Below are 18,930 nucleotides of genomic sequence, written 5' to 3'. Positions count from 1 at the left end.
ATTGCCGCTGTGGATTTTGATCTTGCCACTAAATTAACCATAATGTTCACATTAATAATCTTCAAAAAAGCCCTGAAGAGATTTTTTTTAAAAAAGTTGGTAGAGGTAAAAGCAAATTCACTGCTCCTCTCAAAGTAGAACATTTGACGCCAGATGGAGTCCTCATCAAACGCCAGGGAAACATGAAAGACAATGTGGAAATTGGCAAAAGCTATGTGACATTTCTTTTTCGTCTAGTTGCTTTCATACAGATAAATGCAAGTGAAACTATTATTCAAATTAAATATAGCTCCTTCAAATACTGTAAATTCTGGCATATAAACTGTTACTTTTTCCACACACTTTGAAACCTGCAGTTTAAACAAAGATGCTGCTAATCTGTAGATTTTTACTGGCTAACGGCCTTCAGCTTGGCATTGATGAAATGTCTGCAAAACATCTGAGACAGCAGCTTTGTCTTGGTGCCAAATTAATGGCACTGTTTGAAAAAAATTTAAAACCAAACTTTTTTTTACAAAATCTATGTACCATCTTTCTGTGTCAGTTTTTCATGTTATATCTTGACACCTGCGGCTTATACAGAAGTGTCGCCTACATATGTACAATTTTTTTAGTTGGTGCGGTTTATATTCTTGTGTGCTCAATAGCCTGGATTTAAGGTAATCCCACTGAGAGGATTATGTAATAACTGTGACAGAACTATATGTCACATTAACATTTTTACACAGACTATAAATTATTATCATTTCATTTTGATTACTTGCATTTCTAAATAAAACCAAATTATTTTTGAAAAATGCCATTGTCAAATAAAAAAAGAAAAAAAAGAAAAATGTTCCACAAACGTTATGATTGTCACAAACCAAACCAGTTCACGGTAAGAATTCAAGAATTATAGTGTGTTTCTTTCTTCTCTTCTTAATTTTTTGCACATTAAATCTTTGTTGTTCTAAAGATACTTGAATATACAGTATATTATCTATCTGTTATTGTTTAATGTCAGACAATATTCTCACAAACTGGACTTTCAAATGTAGCGGGTAAATACAACAAAATAAAATTTAACCAGTATAAAAGCTGTTTTTCCCCCCCCAAATATAATAATAAACATGAATCAAATGTTGGTGTATTATGAGCATTCTTGTAATATCGAGTCAATATTTATATTTTGTTCCTTGGAGTTTCAATTTATGTATTCTGCATTACCTGCCGGAGAGCCCCTCCTTCCCCCCCCCCCCCTGGTTTTTACCCAGTATTTATTCATTATGTGTGCCTGAGCAGTGGATATGTGCAATTTCCTCCGGGATTAATTAGGTATATATCTATCTATCTTTAAAAAGGGAGTCATGTGACTGAGGCAAGGATCTTGACAAGCGTCAAGTCAGAGACCGATGTGGCAGAGAGAATCTGGTAATTTTCCAAAACAAATAATTCAGACTGAATCAGCCCCGATTGAAAGCATTTTAACAAAAATGTGAGTTTGATCTTAATGTCTCTCATGTTAGCTAACCCCAAGAAGAATTCTGAAATCCACCAGAAATAGCAATAAGAACGTAAATAAGGGTAACTCTGCTTGGTGAACACTGATGGTATAGACAAAAAGGATGAAAAATAAATAAAGCATGGGGATGGGAGGGTAAAGCCCAGTGTGAGAGCTGCCATGGCCAGTTAAACGGACAAGCAGCCCTGCTGGAGTTGTGTTATCTGTCTGCAGCAGAAAGTCAACTGGATGGGGGTGGGGGAGATGCACACTGCTCCGAGGCTGGACACACACTGAGACAAAGCTTTATATCAAGACTGTGTTCCGTCTCTATCTCACAGCTCTTTGAATACATACATGAACAGCTTCATCTTTCAGTTACTGTAATCCAACCTCAGTTCTCTTTTTTGCAGGTCTGTTTTTGATCGTCTGGTGCTGCTGGGCTCTTTGGGTGTTCAGAAAAGCTATACAGTTAAAGAAGTGAACCACTGGATCCGAAAAGTAGTAAAATTGATTTTGAAATTGCATACGCTTTGAAAAATCTATTTCTACATTAAGGCCTTTAATTGCAATTGTGACTGGAGACAAATCAACATTGTCAGAATGATGAGTACTGCAAGACAGAATGGCTCATTACCAAATTGATTTCCAGAGAAACTTCAGCGAGCTAATTCATGTTATCATAGTAATTCTAATAATCCTTGTCAGCAACCCCCATCCTTACATCAAACTTGACAGCTATTGATAGTATTAATGATTCTATGCAATACAACATAATCTTGGGGGTCAGAAGTGTGTACCACAGGAATACATCCTTGGAGCAGTCTTTGGTGGAAGTGGTGCCCATAAATAAATAAAAAATACTCATCAGGATAAAGACATTGTAATTAAAGTATTAATGATTGCCATCAGACAGTCTACAAAGCCCAAAAGAGCTGAGGATGAAGAGGGATAGTCAACAATCTTAAAGCACTCAAGAGTGCCTTTATCCAGCCTGTTCAAGGCAAGAGTGTTGTACCCTTATTGCACTTCACAGTTCTCTGTAAGCATTTTAGATAGGTAATGCTTGGTCACTGTTTTTCCAACAGTGCTGAATCGACATCTGTATAAACAGTGTGAGGCAGCGAGTTGGCAGGACAGAACACTTTGAGTGTTAGTAACGACTGTGGGATTAAAACCCCACAGTAGAGACTGCTACTGAAGAAGATGAGGTTGACAGTGGAGAGGACAAGATTGACTGTAATACAACAGAATAATAAAATGTTGTTGACTGAGCACTTTCAAAGATGCCCCTATTTGATGCCTCTTTTCTTATACTGTAATGGAGCGATGTAATGCCAACACTGATTTGTTCACTTTAAATAAACAAAGATGGAATAGAGAAGGGTTTCCCTTAAGGCACGATTCTGTGATCCCCTTAAAAAAAAGATGTGTCTCCACATTGTAACATCTCTTCAATGGAGGCCTGGAGATCTATGTAGCTTTATTCTGATATAATGCTGTGAGGAGCCCTGTCTACAAAACAACCAATAACAACGAGTGACATGACGTAAAAATAGACTGGAATAGGGGTCACTCTTTTTTTTAGGCTATAATTTGGGTATTTTATCTTTATTACACAAAAAGAACACCTGAAGAGAAGACAGGAGAGATGCAGCAAATGTTCGTGGTAGAATCAAGTTTCAAAACATAAGGCACACGTTCGACCCGCTGAGCTCAACAAGTCACCTTTCATGTACTTGTGATTTAAAGTTTTTCTTAACATTGAAGGGACACACACCAAACATTGATGTTTTTGCCTTTACCCATGAGAATTCTAGTATTCACCGTCCTGCTAGGTTAGAGTCTATTCCAGCACACACCTAATCGCTCAGAGTTTCAGATCTTCTCTGTGAAACTAACATTGAAACGTCCTTTGGATGTGAAAAAACTTGACTCACACACAAAGAAGTCAACAGATTTTACGTTTGTTTTAGTTTGGCTATAAAATCCTTGTGTTGGTAAGTCTGACTCGGCATTCTAGATTTTTCTCTCTATAGACCTACCCAAAGTCTTCGGTCACTTTTGAGGTCTCTTAAAAACAAAACAAAACAAAACAAAACAAAAACAAAAAATACACCCCGAAATCCCATTGTGTTGAAATAAAGGATTTCCCATGATTTACCTCATGCCCTCTGTGGACTTGTTCTGATAATTGCAGTGAAGCTGTGGTGTGCCCAGCATTGCTTCTGTGAAGACAGCCAGGAAGCCCAAGGTCTCCACAAACACGGCAGAATCCAGGAGGAGGTAGGTGATGTAGGCCGCCACCAGTGTGAAGGCCAGCACGCACTGGAGGTAGTCCACAAAGTGACTCCACGACCAGAAGTGGTTCCAGTCAAAATCTACGGGTGCATAACACGGATAAACAAGAATGAGTTCACAGAAAGTTTCCTGTTCTTTTTTTTTAAATACTATCTGCTTCAGGAGAGAAGAGTTCTGAACCATCTGGTCAATACAGCACAGTAACAGGAACATTATTTCTTTTTCACACACATCACACTGAAAGTGTTTCATTTCGATATGAATTCTGGGGAGAAACAAATACGAGCTGGTGTCCCCAAGATGATGAAACATTCATTGCATCAGAAAAGCAAGAGAAAAAATACACAAGGTAGCGATGCTGTGTGTTTCAAAATGAGCTGTTTTCTCATTTTACATACCAAGAGGCACTGATTTATGAAGTGGATCTGCTTTATTCAATTCACCACTGCTTTGTTGTTGGTTTTAAAAATATGTGGCTAATTCAGTTCCGGTTAAAAATCATCTGGATAATGAACACAAAAGGAATCCTCACCTAATAATAAAACAAGAGGAGTCGTTGTTTAAGAAAAAATAACTCCTGTGATCTCCTCCTACTTCAGGTCATCACAATCACTAAAGTCAGTGAATTTCTATTTTGCTTGTATGATGAGGAAGGCAAAGTTATGGAAAGTGAGAAAAAAAGCATAAATGCTCTTCCAAATGTAGCTGACATTTTTTAGCTTTCTCTCATGTTTAAACAGTAATGTGAACGGTAAATGTTGGCAAGATGAACTTCTCCGAGCAGTATGTTGTAAATAACGCAAAGCCAAAACTGTATTATTGTGAAAACTTTACACTTGAGCAGTGAATTTTCACATGACTCCTGCAATCTAACATCTTGTTTGTCACAGTCACAAATAGACTTCTTTAGCAACACGTCCATTTGGGCTTGTTCCCATCGAGCTTCTCACAAAAACAGAAGCTTTTTACTTCAAGTTGTTGAGGAGAGAAATCTCTGTTCGACGAGGTGGAGAAAGGCCGAGAAGGAGTGTTACTGCTGGCCAAGGTCATTACGCTTTTCCACACAGTGGTATAAATATATATAACCTTTATATATAAGATGCTGCTGAATGATTTACAGCAGTTTTCTGCCCCAACACCTATTGTGTACTTCTGAGGAAATGACTCTGAGGACAACAATACTAGTTTCCTCTAATAAGCAACAGAGCCAATACTAATCACATTTTGATTATATTCTCAAGGCTGCAAAGCGCCCTAGATTCTACTTTAACTATAGCAGATGAGAGGAGGGAGTCCAATAATCAAGGACATCTTAACATCTAATTTCATAAAGACAGTGCCTCTATGGGTCGAGGAAAAACAAGATTCATTTAGCCGCTAGTTTAATGTGTGAGCAGAGGACATCAAGAGTTTATCATAAAAATCTAATCATGGCTGAGAGCAAAAAAAGGATTTCTATAAGTCTCAAATGCAATATAGCCCATTTCTTTAATCATGCTTAAGTGTGGAGTGTCTTCATCTAAAAGCTATGTGTGTGGACTCTAAGAGGCCGAGTGCTGACGCCTACTTGAGCTTCCAACAAAGGGACCGTACAGCAGCTTCACAAAATGTCACGCTCAACTAAGCACACCAGCTATTTTTAAAATTGACCAGATTTTTTTTACATGCTTTAATGACATTCCGGTTTAAAGTCACTAGAGTCACTGATTCTGACATTTAGATGGAGCCACATGAATATGCATGGAAGGCACTTTAGCAAACACGGTAACCTGGTTTTACATCGCTGCACCATACCAGTTCTTTCTTCTCACAATGAAAACAAATGTAATGTAATAAATGTCACAGATCACTTCAGACCAGGTCACCACCTTCTGTCAGCCTGCTGCACCCTCCACACAACAAAAGGTATCCCAACAAGACCTCACAATTAAGAAGAACAAAAACAACAACACATAGTTCTGCATAAGGTGTAGTTTATTCTTTTTTTTCGTCCAACAACAAATATATCCTTTGAGAGTGGTTAGCTGTCGTGTCGAGCGGTGTGTTATTCTGTTGGTACTGTGGGTGTGGATTTGCTGTGTGGCTGTGAAACCTGTTGGAAGCAGAGCCAGAGGCGTGTGACTATAGGCCAACTACAGTAGCACCGTACTGACACTGCCTGATAACAGCCAAACACACACGTGAGCATTCAGGGGCAAAAGAGCAACACTCATCAGCAATCCAGCAGCTAAAAGCATGCACAACTTGAGGTTTAATGCAACACCAAACATATGATGAAACATGTGATGAAAGGCTCTGGGTGATGATAGACCTGAGATCCAATAACAAGCACAAATTAGTCATTGACAGCAGTCGTGCAAACACTCACAGTGCCAGCTGGCTAACAGGACGTAACGTCTAAGCAGACTTCTGGAGGACAAACCAGAGCTAAATAAAAAACGGTGTTACACAGTTAACAAATTAGTTTTATTAGATTTAACACATTTGTTAAAAGGATAATTCTACTTGCTTTAAATTACCTGTAGGTGTGAATGTGAGTGTGAATGGGGTCTCTTTTGGCTCATGCAGTGTATAAATCGATCCTGCCTCCTGTCTAGTGTCAGCTGGGATCGGCTCCTGTACCCCCACTACCCTACACAGCTACAGCAACAGATGCATGGACAGTTGGATGTTCAATAGCTTAAAATCCCCCAAAACTCAGCTCAATAGCAGCAGATTTGATCAAATGCAAAAGAGATCATGAATGCTAGTTGTCTCAAAATTGTTTTTTGTAATGTATTTTACATCTACGAGAACCAGCTAGAGCTTGATTCATATTGCCAGCAAAAAGATGGACTTCCCAATGACAGCTGGATTTTTTTCATTGTTGCCCATTCTGTTTTCTAGGCAGGGCTGAGGTTGTCTGAGCTCCATCCTGATGATGTCCTCCTCCAGTTACGGTTACGCACACACAGCTTAGCAATCTGCTAGGATGCAGAACACAAATTCTATTCTACTCCATTTAACATTAGCTAGACTGCAAGGTCTAAAATCATTTTGGGATTCATTGGTTGTAAGTCAATGTGTGTGAGATTTAGTGGCATCTCGTTTCAGATTTAAACCCAAATGAGGTCCACATTCCCTCACCCCTCAACATCATCTACTAAAATATCACATTATACTCGTGCCTCAAAAACATTTCTTAAAAAGTGCTTGACATTACTTATTGACATAAATTTTTGAATGTCTTATTTCACAAGACATGACCTAAAACTTTTTGAAATATGCCTTTTATTAATTCTAAAATTGGCCAATATCAAAGCATTCAATCATAATGACACTAATGATTGAGGAAGAAAGATTTCCAAACAGACGTCCTTTATTTTTGTTGCCAGAGAGTGTAGGAGGAGAGATAACGCCTCAAGTTTAGTGTTTGGGTAAATTAAAGACATTTTTTTCATCACAAAACTTAATTTGGTGACAGAGAACTCCACAATGCGCGGAACCTCTTCTTGATGAACAACTCTGTCAAAAGAGTTTGCGATTGAGACATGTCATTCAATTATTTGTGCAGATCTCTTGTTTGCTGGTGCTAAAGCGATCTCTTTCTGATACCTCAGTTTATGCATGAGGCCTTCTCCTGCTCTGCACCCCGAGTTGCAGTAACTGTACATAGAAAAAGAAACAGATCTCTTTCTATCAGAGGCATATACCACTGCTATACTGTACCATCCATATACCCTCTCTTGCTGTGTCTCTTTTGTACCCTGGGGCATTCTCCTCCACCTCTAATCCCTGTGCAGTGTGGCAACTGCTGCAGCAATGTGTGGGAACAGGCTGGAGCTGCACAAATCCTGAGGTGGCCAAACAGCTTGTTGTTGTGCAGCTCAGTTTGAAGTCCTACAGAGCTGTGGTGTATGTGTAGGAAGGCACAGTTGGAATCAGAAATTTCAGTCGCTTGTGTACAAACCGTTCCCTGCAAAGCCCCAGAAATGTCTATATGTGACTGAAATAATGACTTACTGTCACTCAAATGCACCCACGGGAGAGGTAGGAATGTTATTGTGAAAAGGCCGTAATAACAGGCTGGGAAAGTTAACTTTAAATTTCAACAAGCTTCTCTATTTAAATTTTAACAGGAAACAGGTAACCAACAGGCTTTTACCCGAAGGACAGAGAGCTGTCTTTTTGCTACACGTGTTCTATAAAAGTACAGTTTTGTCTGGATCTGGCCCGGGGAGAGTATAACTGAGCTTCTTGGATCCCAGGACAGGGTGAATGATCCGGAGTTGAAAAACCAAACGAAGCTAAAAGTACATATGTCCAAAGGCCCAGAAAGAGCCATGAGCAACCATTAGAAAGAAATGTCAATGTGTTGCTCTGCCTTGAACGTCTGTAACAGAGTGAAGCCAATAGCTCTGTAGAACGCTGCCAATCAATTGTTGTGACATAATGAAGGTAACTGCACATTTTAGAAAATACTTTGACTTGTTTTTTGAGCAATTTGCAACTGATTCAGGAAACTTTATTTTCCTTTTTTTTCTTTTTACAATATGTAGTTCCCATTCCAATAAAACAGCCATTGTATCCAAAATGAACTTTCATATTCAGACTATAGTCAAGCCATCCAGGAAGGGAAATGGAGGAAGTTGTTTTGGTATAAAGAAATAAATTTCTACGTTTGAATTCCACAACAAAATATTTAGTGTTCTGTTGTAAAAGAAAATGGTTTCGCACGTAGAGTAGCATAATGCTTCTGGTGTACAGAAGCAAATTTATTGCTGCACTCCTGTGTGAGCGCTGTGTATAAAAGGACCATGGAGAAGGATCTGTGACGGTTCAACACGCCAGAAGAGTTTCTAAATAATCACATCATCTTCACACAAAAACAGAAAGTGGTATATTCAGTAATGTAACATAACGCTAAATGATGGTTAGGTTGCCTGCGTCATTTTCTTCCAGGTTCCGTCGTGAAAGCAAAGAACTTAGATGTTACCTGGGGACTCTAAATTGACTGTAGGCACAATGGTGAGCATTTCCCCTCTAATTAAATGTACTCTCCTCTATGCTCCGTCCCACATTCTTCAGACCACAGTACACAATTTATCAAAATGTTTTAAGATTAAACTAAGCTGAAACTGAAAGGGAAGGCGGTTGTGACAGACGAGAGTGGCTGCCTCTCAGGAACAAGCTACCCAGGAGTCCGAAGCCACAGGCATCCAACCGTTTATGGCACATGCTTTCAATCCTGTTTTGATGGCTCGCTTGCTGACACAATTTCATTTTTACACCACTGGAGAATTTGTAAAATGTAATCTGGCTTTACTCTCTCAGGTCTGCAGAACGACTTACTGTACATCAAAGTTTTCTTAAAACTCGCCTTAGACAAAGTCAGACTTTCCTGAAGAGTCACTGTCAACTTATTTCTTCTAACTTTCTCCTTTCAAACCATTTTACCTCCACCTGAGTGATTGCCAGCCTTCTGGATCCTGACACAGCCAGATGATCTGATCTTTTAATCTTCTTAAAGGATAGCAGCAGGCAGTTTTCCATATAAATCCCACTGAGCTGCTATTACACCAGGATTTCTCTCATCTGAAAAGTAAAATGACACCAACTACAAGCATTGCTATGTGCAGCACAGATGTGGCTGGTTGTGTCATTGTAGTTCTCTGAAGTTACATCACATCATAAACAAAGCAACATACAGTCTTCATATATGTAATGCTCACAGCCGTTCATGCCACCTCATCAGACCTTCATATGGAACTGCTTTTAAAGTGCCTTTGTTTTAGAAGTACAAATGTCCAGCTGTTTGACGGAATTGCTTATTGTGATGATGACACTGTGCTGCAATGAGGCAATTACAGTAAGTACGGTACCATAACACCAGCTGAAAGGACATGAAGTAAACAATTTTGCAGGAACCAATAGAAGATGGCCTGCCCCCCCAGGCCCTGCAATTTTTATAAAGAACAATATGGCTGAGTGCCTCACACTTTGAAGCTGTACCACCTGATGGAACCACACTGACAGCAGCAGGGTTCCATATTTTACACTGTTTGCTGCTTAGAACTTCCTTTTCCACTGATGGATCAGATCTGACGTCAGCCTCACACGCTCTAGACCTCTACGTGATAAATCATGACAAATGTCTTTTCTGTTCCACTCAACTATTTTAATGTCTCCCTCATCCATGTGGACCCTGAAACTACAACATGGTTAAGAATTACTTTTCTTCCAGCCGATCAATGTGCGAAAGCAGAGACGCTGGTTTTCTGTCACTGGTGATTATGCTTGGTGAACTGATGACCCCTCCTAGGGGCTCAAACCACTGGTGCTGCAAAAGTCGGTGTCAACATGTGGGGAAAAACTGCCAATGTAAGATGATCATCAGCAGAAAAGCAAACATCCAACAGGTTCCACCTTTCTTCTGTTCACTTTCTTTAAATGATTGAAACATCAGTTTAAATACCAAACCATCTAGTGTGCATTAATCAGTCCCAGGAGGAGGATATATTTCATGACAAAGGCGCTCCTCCAACCATACAAATAGTCTCCTACTGCTATCTAGTGTCCAAACCAAGAACAACATTTCCTTATAAACTGACAGTTTACAGTAAAAGCGCATCTTTGCCAAATTCAATAGCTCAACTTAATTTGCCACTTTTCCAGTATAACCATGAGGAAAGCCTGCAACCATGTATAGTAATAGAAATAATGAAAGGTGCACAGCTCCAGTAGTTTGTTAGTGTGGACTTGATCATAATACTATTAATCTTCTGTTTTTGATCATCCAATATTTATATAATATAGTAGTTGAGCTCATGTGTCTGTTTCTCCTGTTGAGTAGCATCTGGCACTTTCATCATAAAAGGACTGAGTACAGAAACCAAGTGGATTTCAAAGAAGGATTTGCGACAAAGCTGCGGAAACGAATTAAATTTCATTAGCATTTGACACTGCATAAAACACTGCCATAAGTCATGGAGAGTCATAAAACACAGGAATGAATATGTCATCATAAAGCAATAACTTTAAAACAGATGGGTTTGAAATTTGTCTTTCAACAAAGAAGGACAAAAAAAAAAGTTCAGCCCCTCTCAATTAGAATTTTTGTAAAATATATATCGAAGAAAATGATTAAAAAATGCTTAATGCTCCCAAAACAACAAAAGGCACTTCTCCAGTGCATGCATTTTAGTTAGACTTCTGAAAACTTCATCTGAGATGGATCCAGAATTATACAATGAGCCAAAATCCATTGGTAAACATGGAAACAACAACAAAAAATATTGTTCCTAAAAAGCAAAAGCAACCAATTTATTTCTTGGTAGCTGTGTGTGAAATGTTTTGCAAGAAATATTAGAGTTTTAAAGTCATGCTTCAAAGCTAAACATGATGACAGTCACACAGAGGGCTCTAATAATTAGGTAAAACCTGCTACGAAAACAGTTAGATTGTTGTAAATTTGTAGTCCATGTGAGTTCAGAATATTGCAGCTTCTTATTTCATATGATAAAAAACATGTAAGGACAAACAATAAAAGCCAAAATCACACAGGATTTTCAGTCACACAATCTATTTGTATTCAGGTTATGATGTGTAACATGCAAGCAAAGACTCACAGCCACATTATACACATGATAAAGGCTCCATGAATCACATGTTAATGCAACAACAAGACTATGTGCTGATGGAATGGGCTCATGCTTGGTGCTGTTAGTAGAGAGACACTCTGGGTTGTCATGCACAAGATGAGGAGATGAAGATGCAGATGGACTACAGCTGATGTCTGGTGGCAGTAAGTTCAGTACATACCCAGAAAGATCCTGTTTGGGATTCGGATTTCCTCGTCCTTACTGTCTGTTGCTACAGACAAAATAACAAAACAAGTAAAGGAAGGGAAAGAAGAAAGAGCTTGATTTCCTTTGCTTTTCAGCAAAGCCAAATGTGATGCACAGGCTGCTCAAGCAGGACATGACTTTGTGGCAAAATCCCAAAACTATCATTTAAGCCTTTATGTAATGTAACATTGATATATTCACGCCTGAAAGGACAAATCTGCTGTTTTCTGCAAACGCCCCAAACACACAAACTGACAAAATACAGAAGAAAAAGATTCTGCAGACACCACCACCCACCTCTGGTGAGTGACAAGGATAGGTTTTTGTCAGTCTACAGAGTACTTTTCTTTGCATCATATATCTTAAACATTTGACCATTTAATGTTATGCTGATACAGATATTCAGGCTCTTTTCCAACAGTCTCAGTTTTAAGCTAAACAAAGCCTGACCTGTAGATGTATCTTTGACGGTTAAAAAAACCGCAGAACCTAGAACCTAGTCTGTTTTCCTCTTAATTTTTTTTTCTGGGGGGTGGGTGGGGGCATTTTTGTCTCTTCAATTTGTAAGACAACTGAAGATTTGTTGTGAGGAAAAAAAGGGAATAAGGGGCAAAATCAAAGGGACAGGGTCAGGAATCAATCTTGTGGCCACCGGCAAATGCCCTGGTGCATTGGGAGTGCGGCCCCCATTGCGTCATCTGTGGACATTTCCTCTCAGTTTTGATGTATGTTCTACTGCCTCACAGACTGTTTTAATCTGTTGCTCTTTACTTTCTCCTCTCACACTGGGCCTAAAAAGATTAGGATCCATTATTCAAAATAGACCAACCCTGAAAAAGGAGTTTAATGTTTGATCTAGATGGAACACAACATGTAAGACAGGTTTCAAACACTTGACTCTGGAACACAATAGAGAAAAGCTCCTTGTCTGTTTGTGGACTGAAGCTTGAATGTATAGCTGCAGGATCTGACACTTCCGTGTGTAGACTGTAAAGAAAGGAACAGTCTGCAAACAATAGCATCTCAGTGTCAGTTCATTGGAAACAGCAGTAGGCTTCAAGCTCAGAACCATCAGACTGAAACAGTTTTATATTACGGCTGTCATGATCAGGAAATTTTAATTGATGAATAATTTTCATAAAAATAAGTATGCTTACGCATTATTTGCACATTCAGCTGATTCATCCAACCATTCTAGGAGTCTCATCACAAATAAACAAACAAACATGTATTTCTCATTAAGAAAGACGAAAATGTCTCTTCGATTCTAAATAGCACAAGAGATAAATGGTTGTGGTGTTAAAGGCTAACTGAACCCTTGACTCAAGAGCAGGATTAGGATGACTAGATGATGCCATCAACATGTGCCAGTCAAACGTCAAAAACAGTGGAAAAACTCCATGGAGATAGTGTTGGAACCTTGACATGTCTATTTTTACACACATGAAAGATATGATTGTGCAGTTGTAATCTTAAATAATTCAGCAGCATTGTAACAATTGGGACAGACGTGTTAAGTAACTACCATAGAAATAAAAATACATTTTTACACTTGCTACTCTCATCTTCAAAAGAGGCTTGCTATTAATATTAATATTGGAAAAATAAATTAAACAGCCATCAACTTTTTAAAAAGGTAATGCTTTATTTCTTAAAATAATAGAACTCTTTATGTTTATGTACTAATGTACATTATTGGGTGTTTTTCCTGCATATGGATAATTATTGAAATTACCTTTGGATCATCTGTTAAAGAAACAATTCAGATAATTCCCATCTGACTGTTGGAAACAATTACGGAAACAGATTTCACTGGATAATTCAAATCTTTTTTAAGGTGAGGTCTTGTGAACTCTGAGCATAAGAACTCTATTCACACCATGCTCACACTTACTCACAACATTTCTTTCACAGACTCATATAGACAGCCTCATCCTGCTTGCTGTCAAGCAGGGTGAGGCTTCATACTTTCTCTCACACACATACACATCTTTATCACAGATTTTCCCAGTAATCACACTCACACACTCTTGCTCTTCAACGCACATAAGAGGTGAAGCTGAAATCAAACCAATGCATTATCATCGAATGAGTTTTATTTGCACTGCAAAGAGGCCCTGCAGAGGGTTTCTGACCTATGAAGGTGCGTCTTTTGGTGTTGAGTTCAGTGGCCATGCGGACATTGGTGCACAGATTCAGCATGATGAGCATGGTGGTGATCATGACGATGCTCTGCAGCAGCAGAAGTGTCTCAAAGTAGCGGCCAAATCTGATGGAGAAAAATAGAAAAATGGATGAACTACGTAAAAAAGAAACAGAAAAAGCTTTGGCACTAAGGAAGCTGGCTTCTTTGCAGGTACCTGTGCTGCTGTAAAAGCAGCCCTGTAAATGATAGTACTTTGCTGCAGCAGCTTGTGTTTAACGCTTCAAAAACATCCCAGTATAAAGCACCCACTACCACTCATTTATACCCACAAAGAATCTGCCACCACAAATCTAGTAGAATGTACCTTTGTATGTGTGATTATTTTACATTCAGCTACACCTTTTCATATCTCATACGTGATTAGTTTAAATTCATCATCATCAAGTGTGAATTTAAAAAAATGCAGCCACCTGTTCCTCCTGCACACATCAGATCCAGCCCCACCTCTTACTCAGTGAACTTAGTCACATGGTTTAACTGCTGGTCATATTTTGTATCCATCTGTAATTTATTGACACTGACTGATTACATGTAGCATTTGGAATCTTCTTCTCAGTGTTTTTGAGTGTTTAGTGTTTTTGAAGTTTCATCTAATGAAAAATTGTAAAATGTTCTAAATGTTCTAAATGTGATTGAAGTTTTTTTGCAAAAAATTTTCTTCTGAAGCACTTTAGTGCTTCATCTAATGTGAAATTGCAAAATGTTTGAATGTGATTTAAGTGTTTTCGCAAAAATCAAAAAAATCAAAATCTTCTTCTCCTCCTTTCGGCTTTTCCCTTCAGGGATCACCACAGCGAATCAATTGCCTCCATCTAACCCTGTCTTCTGCATCCTCTTCTCTCACACCAACTACCTTCATGTCCTCTTTCACTACATCCATAAACCTCCTCTTTGGTCTTCCTCTAGGCCTCCTGCCTGGCAGTTAGAAACTCAGCATCCGTCTACCAATATATTCACTATCTCTCCTCTGGACATGTCCAAACCATCTCAGTCTGGCCTCTCTGACTTTATCTCCAAAACCTCTAACATGTGCTGTCCCTCTGATGTACTCATTCCTGATCCTATCCTTCCTGGTCACTCCCAGAAAGAACCTCAGCATCTTCATCTCTGCTACCTCCAGCTCTGTCTCCTGTCTTTTCCTCAGTGACACTGTCTCTAGACCAAACAACATCGCTGGTCTCACCACAGTTTTGTACACCTTTCCTTTCATTTTAGCTGAAACTCTTCTATCACACATCACACCTGACACTTTTCTCCACCCATTCCATCCTACCTGTACACGCTTCTTCACCTTTTTTCCACACTCTCCATTGCTCTGGACTGTTGACCCTAAGTACTTAAAATCCTCCACCTTCTTGATCTCTTCTCCCTGTAACCTCACTCTTCCACTTGGGTCCCTCTCATTCATACACATGTACTCTGTCTTACTGCGGCTAACCTTCATTCCTCTCCTTTCCAGGACAAACCTCCACCTCTCTAGCTTCTCCTCCACCTGTTCCCTGCTCTCACTGCAGATCACAATATCATCTGCAGACATCATAGTCCATGGAGATTCCTGTCTAACCTCGTCTGTCAGCCTGTCCATCACCATAGCGAACAAGAAGGGGCTCAGAGCTGATCCCTGATGCAGTCCCACCTCCACCTTGAACTCCTCTGTCACACCTACAGCACACCTCACCACTGTCTTGCAGTCCTCATACATGTCCTGCACCGCTCTCACATACTTCTCTGCCACTCCAGACTTCCTCATATAATACCACAGTTCCTCTCTGTCATAAGCTTTATCCAGATCTAAGAAAACACAATGCAGCTCCGTCTGGCCTTCTCTGTACTTCTCTATCAACATCCTCAAAGCAAATACTGCATCTGTAGTAGTAGAGAAATGTTCAAATGCTCACAAATGTTCACTTCTGGATCTGCATTTATTTTAGTTACAAACTTACTGGTTTCTTATTATTTATGATTTGTGAATTTTTCTAAGAAAAAGACAGTGGAAATCTAATCCAGAACTCACCTCTGTATCTAGATCTGCCTAAAAATGTATTGGTGCTTCACTGGCCAGCCATCTACCGTAATATAATATTCTTTCAAAGACATCAGGCAATCAGAAATAATAATAAATTAAACTACAACCGCGACAAAGTTAACTAGTTCTTTAGGCTATGTGAAACTGAATTTCAGAGAATGCCCAACTAATTCTAAAACTGTCTTGTTTCAAAACGTGTACACTTTAATTAACAGGCCCAAGAGCATTAGATTTGAATGTAGGCTCTTTTATCATACAACAGAGAGAACAGGAAAATGATCTAATACCTGAAGAGTATCCGTAGAATGTTTGCAACCAGGAGAACCAGACACACATAGGTGGAGAAGCCCTCTGCGTTCTGGGTCCGGCGGATGTCTCTGTACTGGGGGATGTAGGGCACCACCCCACCGAAAACCATGGCCCCAGCCGCGATCCACGACACCAGGATGTTAATCACTCCCACGATCTGGTCGAACACCTCATCTTCCATGTTCAGCTGCACAGCAGTCAGTCCCAGGAAAGGCTGAGTGAAGTCTTGACTTTATCAATGGTTTCTCCTCCGTTGGTCCCGTCAAGCGACTCTGACAGTATAGAAAGTTTTTCGTGCATAGTCTTCACCGGGGTTACAAATAGAAACAGCTACTGCCACGCCACCACCAGCCAAGAAGTGACTCGGAAATTCAGAGACAGCCTTACAGCTTTGAACAGTTCAAACAGCGACGATATCAATATCGTTACGACTCTACCGAGACAAACAACAACCGCTGAAGACAGAGTTTGATTTAGACAGGACGGCTTTAGCTCCAACTGTGCTTCAAATGTCCAAATTAAACACTTATGATGATTCTAAGTGAATTTGCTTTGAAAGGCTGCAATGAAATCAGAAAAACAACTCAAAATGTGCCTGAAAAAGAGCATTAAAAACCCTGTTCTTTTTCCTGAGACTTGTATTATAGTATTTCTTCGAATAGGGTCCTTAAATGACCGTACTTCACCCAGTGTGTAACCCGGGTTCAGTGTGTCCGGTCTAAGCGCCAGTCCACACTTCCGTAAACGTCATACGTTACGTACTACGTCAGTGTTCAAAGATCTTCTGTATATTAAGATATATCACACCACTCCTGAAACAGCTGTCTGAGTTCAGTGCCAGACGTTGGTTTTTCTGAGTTTACTAGATAATTAGAACGGTTTTTAAACAGAAAACGTCATGCAACAATTTTAAACACATTTTTGGATCTTACATTGACAGTAATTTCTAAAATGCGAAAGTAACAAATCATATAATTTATTTTTGCACCACTGTTTCCATGCCAATTTGCTAGTGCAGTTTGTGTTGCATAAAAATAAACTTTATTATTTCTAAATTTCTACTGATAGTCTTGATTTAATCAGTTACAAAAAAAGGCAAAAAACAATTTGCTCCATGAACTAAATTTCCATAATTTAGCTAATGTATATAATGTTAAGTGTTTGTTTGTTAACAACTGTATGTATGTAACGTCTTTCTTGAATTGAGTGTTACAAAAATGTCCTATGCACTTTAGTTGATGACCACCTCACTTTTACAAACTTCCTTCCTAAGTTTTATATTGTATTTCCTTTTGTTTATTGGTGTTTAGTGTTTTTGAGTGTTCAGTGTTTTTGAAGTTTCATCTAATGAAAAATTGTAAAATGTTCTAAATGTTCTGAATGTGACTGAAGTTTTTTTTGTAAAAAATCTTATTCTTCTTCTGAAGCACTGTAGTGCTTTCATCTAATGTAAAATTGTAAAATGTTTGAATGTGATTAAAGTGTTTTTGCAAAAATCAAAAAATCAACATATGTCCCTGATGAAATGACAAATTAATGGACTGGATATTGGACAAACTCATGAAGTTGAACATTATGCATGCTTCTTTGAATTTAGAATGTAATGCTCTAAGCCCACTTTCTTACTTTAGCCAAGTGGGACATCACAAATTATGTTAAAAATTAAAATCATGGTTCAATTCACATAACAGTACCATTTTGTACTTAACATCTGGTGCATTGCACGACAGCTAAATTTAAAGATTTAAGAGACTTTCATCGTCATACATCCGCCTCTTCCACTGCCTTGGGTCGCGGGGTACTGGAACCTATTCCAGGTGACTGTGGGTGTGGTGCAGTGTAGTACCAAAGTATGGTCCAGAATGAATCATAGTATTGGAGATTTCACTGAACAACCTGACATGTTTCCTTTCTTTACCTTTATTTTGAAAGTACAAATGCTCACAAGCGGAAGTCAAACCTTTGAGCTCTTTGAACCATGTTTACCGTAAAGTTATGGAACTTCAAGCTAATGTAGCTGAGTTGGGACGGATGCTACGGTTGTCTAGGAAAACAACAGCAACAAAAAACAACAATCATACTACTGCTACATGACTAAGATTCAGATTATATGTAAATATTCATGTGTTGTTGAACTAACGATGTCAAAAACAGACAACAAAGCAGCTGCAGCTATGGCCGAGGAGGTGAGTTGTTTCGTGTTAGCCGTGTTCACCAGAGAACCTCACTGACGCTTTTCGCTGTTTGGTGCCTAGATGGAGAAAACAATGCAGCGACTTCAGGGGAAATTTCAGGCAAAATCTGAACAGCTGGAATCCCAAAATATCCTTTTTGTTTCCTATTCTAGTAACTATTTATATTACACCCAGACTCGAGTTATCTAATTACACTATTGATGCTTAGATGATAAATGACCTTGTATTTAATTGTCATGTAAAGTAAGCATGTCATTTTACGTGTCTGTAGTTCCACAAATGACCACAGGGGGCGATTAAATTGGGTTGTTTCTACATCGTCCAAAGGCTGGTGGGTAATCGCGCCACAAATTTAAATTAATTTTCGGTAAGAGTCAATTGTGGGAGATTCTCCTCCAACTAATGAGATCAACCATCAATGTTGATCTGTATTGTGGTGCTGTTTTGTGTGATCTCTGTAAAAAAAACCCCCAAAAGATGTTGATGTTAGAAAAAGCAGTTTTTTTCATTTATGTTTTGCATGTCACCCTGTTTTGAAATTCATGAATCACATTTAGAAGCCATGTTTGTTCTGTATGGTGTTGTTC

The 18,930-nt window shown here is 39.0% G+C and overlaps 1 protein-coding gene across 2 annotated transcripts in view; it reads right to left on the bottom strand.

Annotated features, from left to right (window-relative positions):
- The window catches only part of LOC137607308 (solute carrier family 66 member 2), a 28,314-nt gene extending 11,463 nt beyond the window's left edge, over positions 1-16,851 (bottom strand). The window contains exons 1-4 of one of the 2 annotated variants that reach the window (XM_068332982.1): positions 16,127-16,851; positions 13,743-13,876; positions 11,582-11,632; positions 3,645-3,861 (exon numbers count right to left, since the gene is read on the bottom strand). In XM_068332982.1, coding sequence (XP_068189083.1) covers positions 3,645-3,861; positions 11,582-11,632; positions 13,743-13,876; positions 16,127-16,329 — 605 coding nt within the window. In that variant the 5' untranslated portion in view covers positions 16,330-16,851. The remainder of the gene's footprint in view (positions 1-3,644; positions 3,862-11,581; positions 11,633-13,742; positions 13,877-16,126) is intronic. The other variant, XM_068332983.1, reaches the window with a different exon arrangement.
- Positions 16,852-18,930: the final 2,079 nt, after the last annotated feature.

This window comes from Antennarius striatus, chromosome 14 (assembly GCF_040054535.1).
Source record: "Antennarius striatus isolate MH-2024 chromosome 14, ASM4005453v1, whole genome shotgun sequence".
Taxonomy (NCBI): domain Eukaryota; kingdom Metazoa; phylum Chordata; class Actinopteri; order Lophiiformes; family Antennariidae; genus Antennarius; species Antennarius striatus.
The sequence above is the reverse complement of the archived record's forward strand: the minus strand, read 5'-3'. Positions and strand labels throughout refer to the sequence as shown.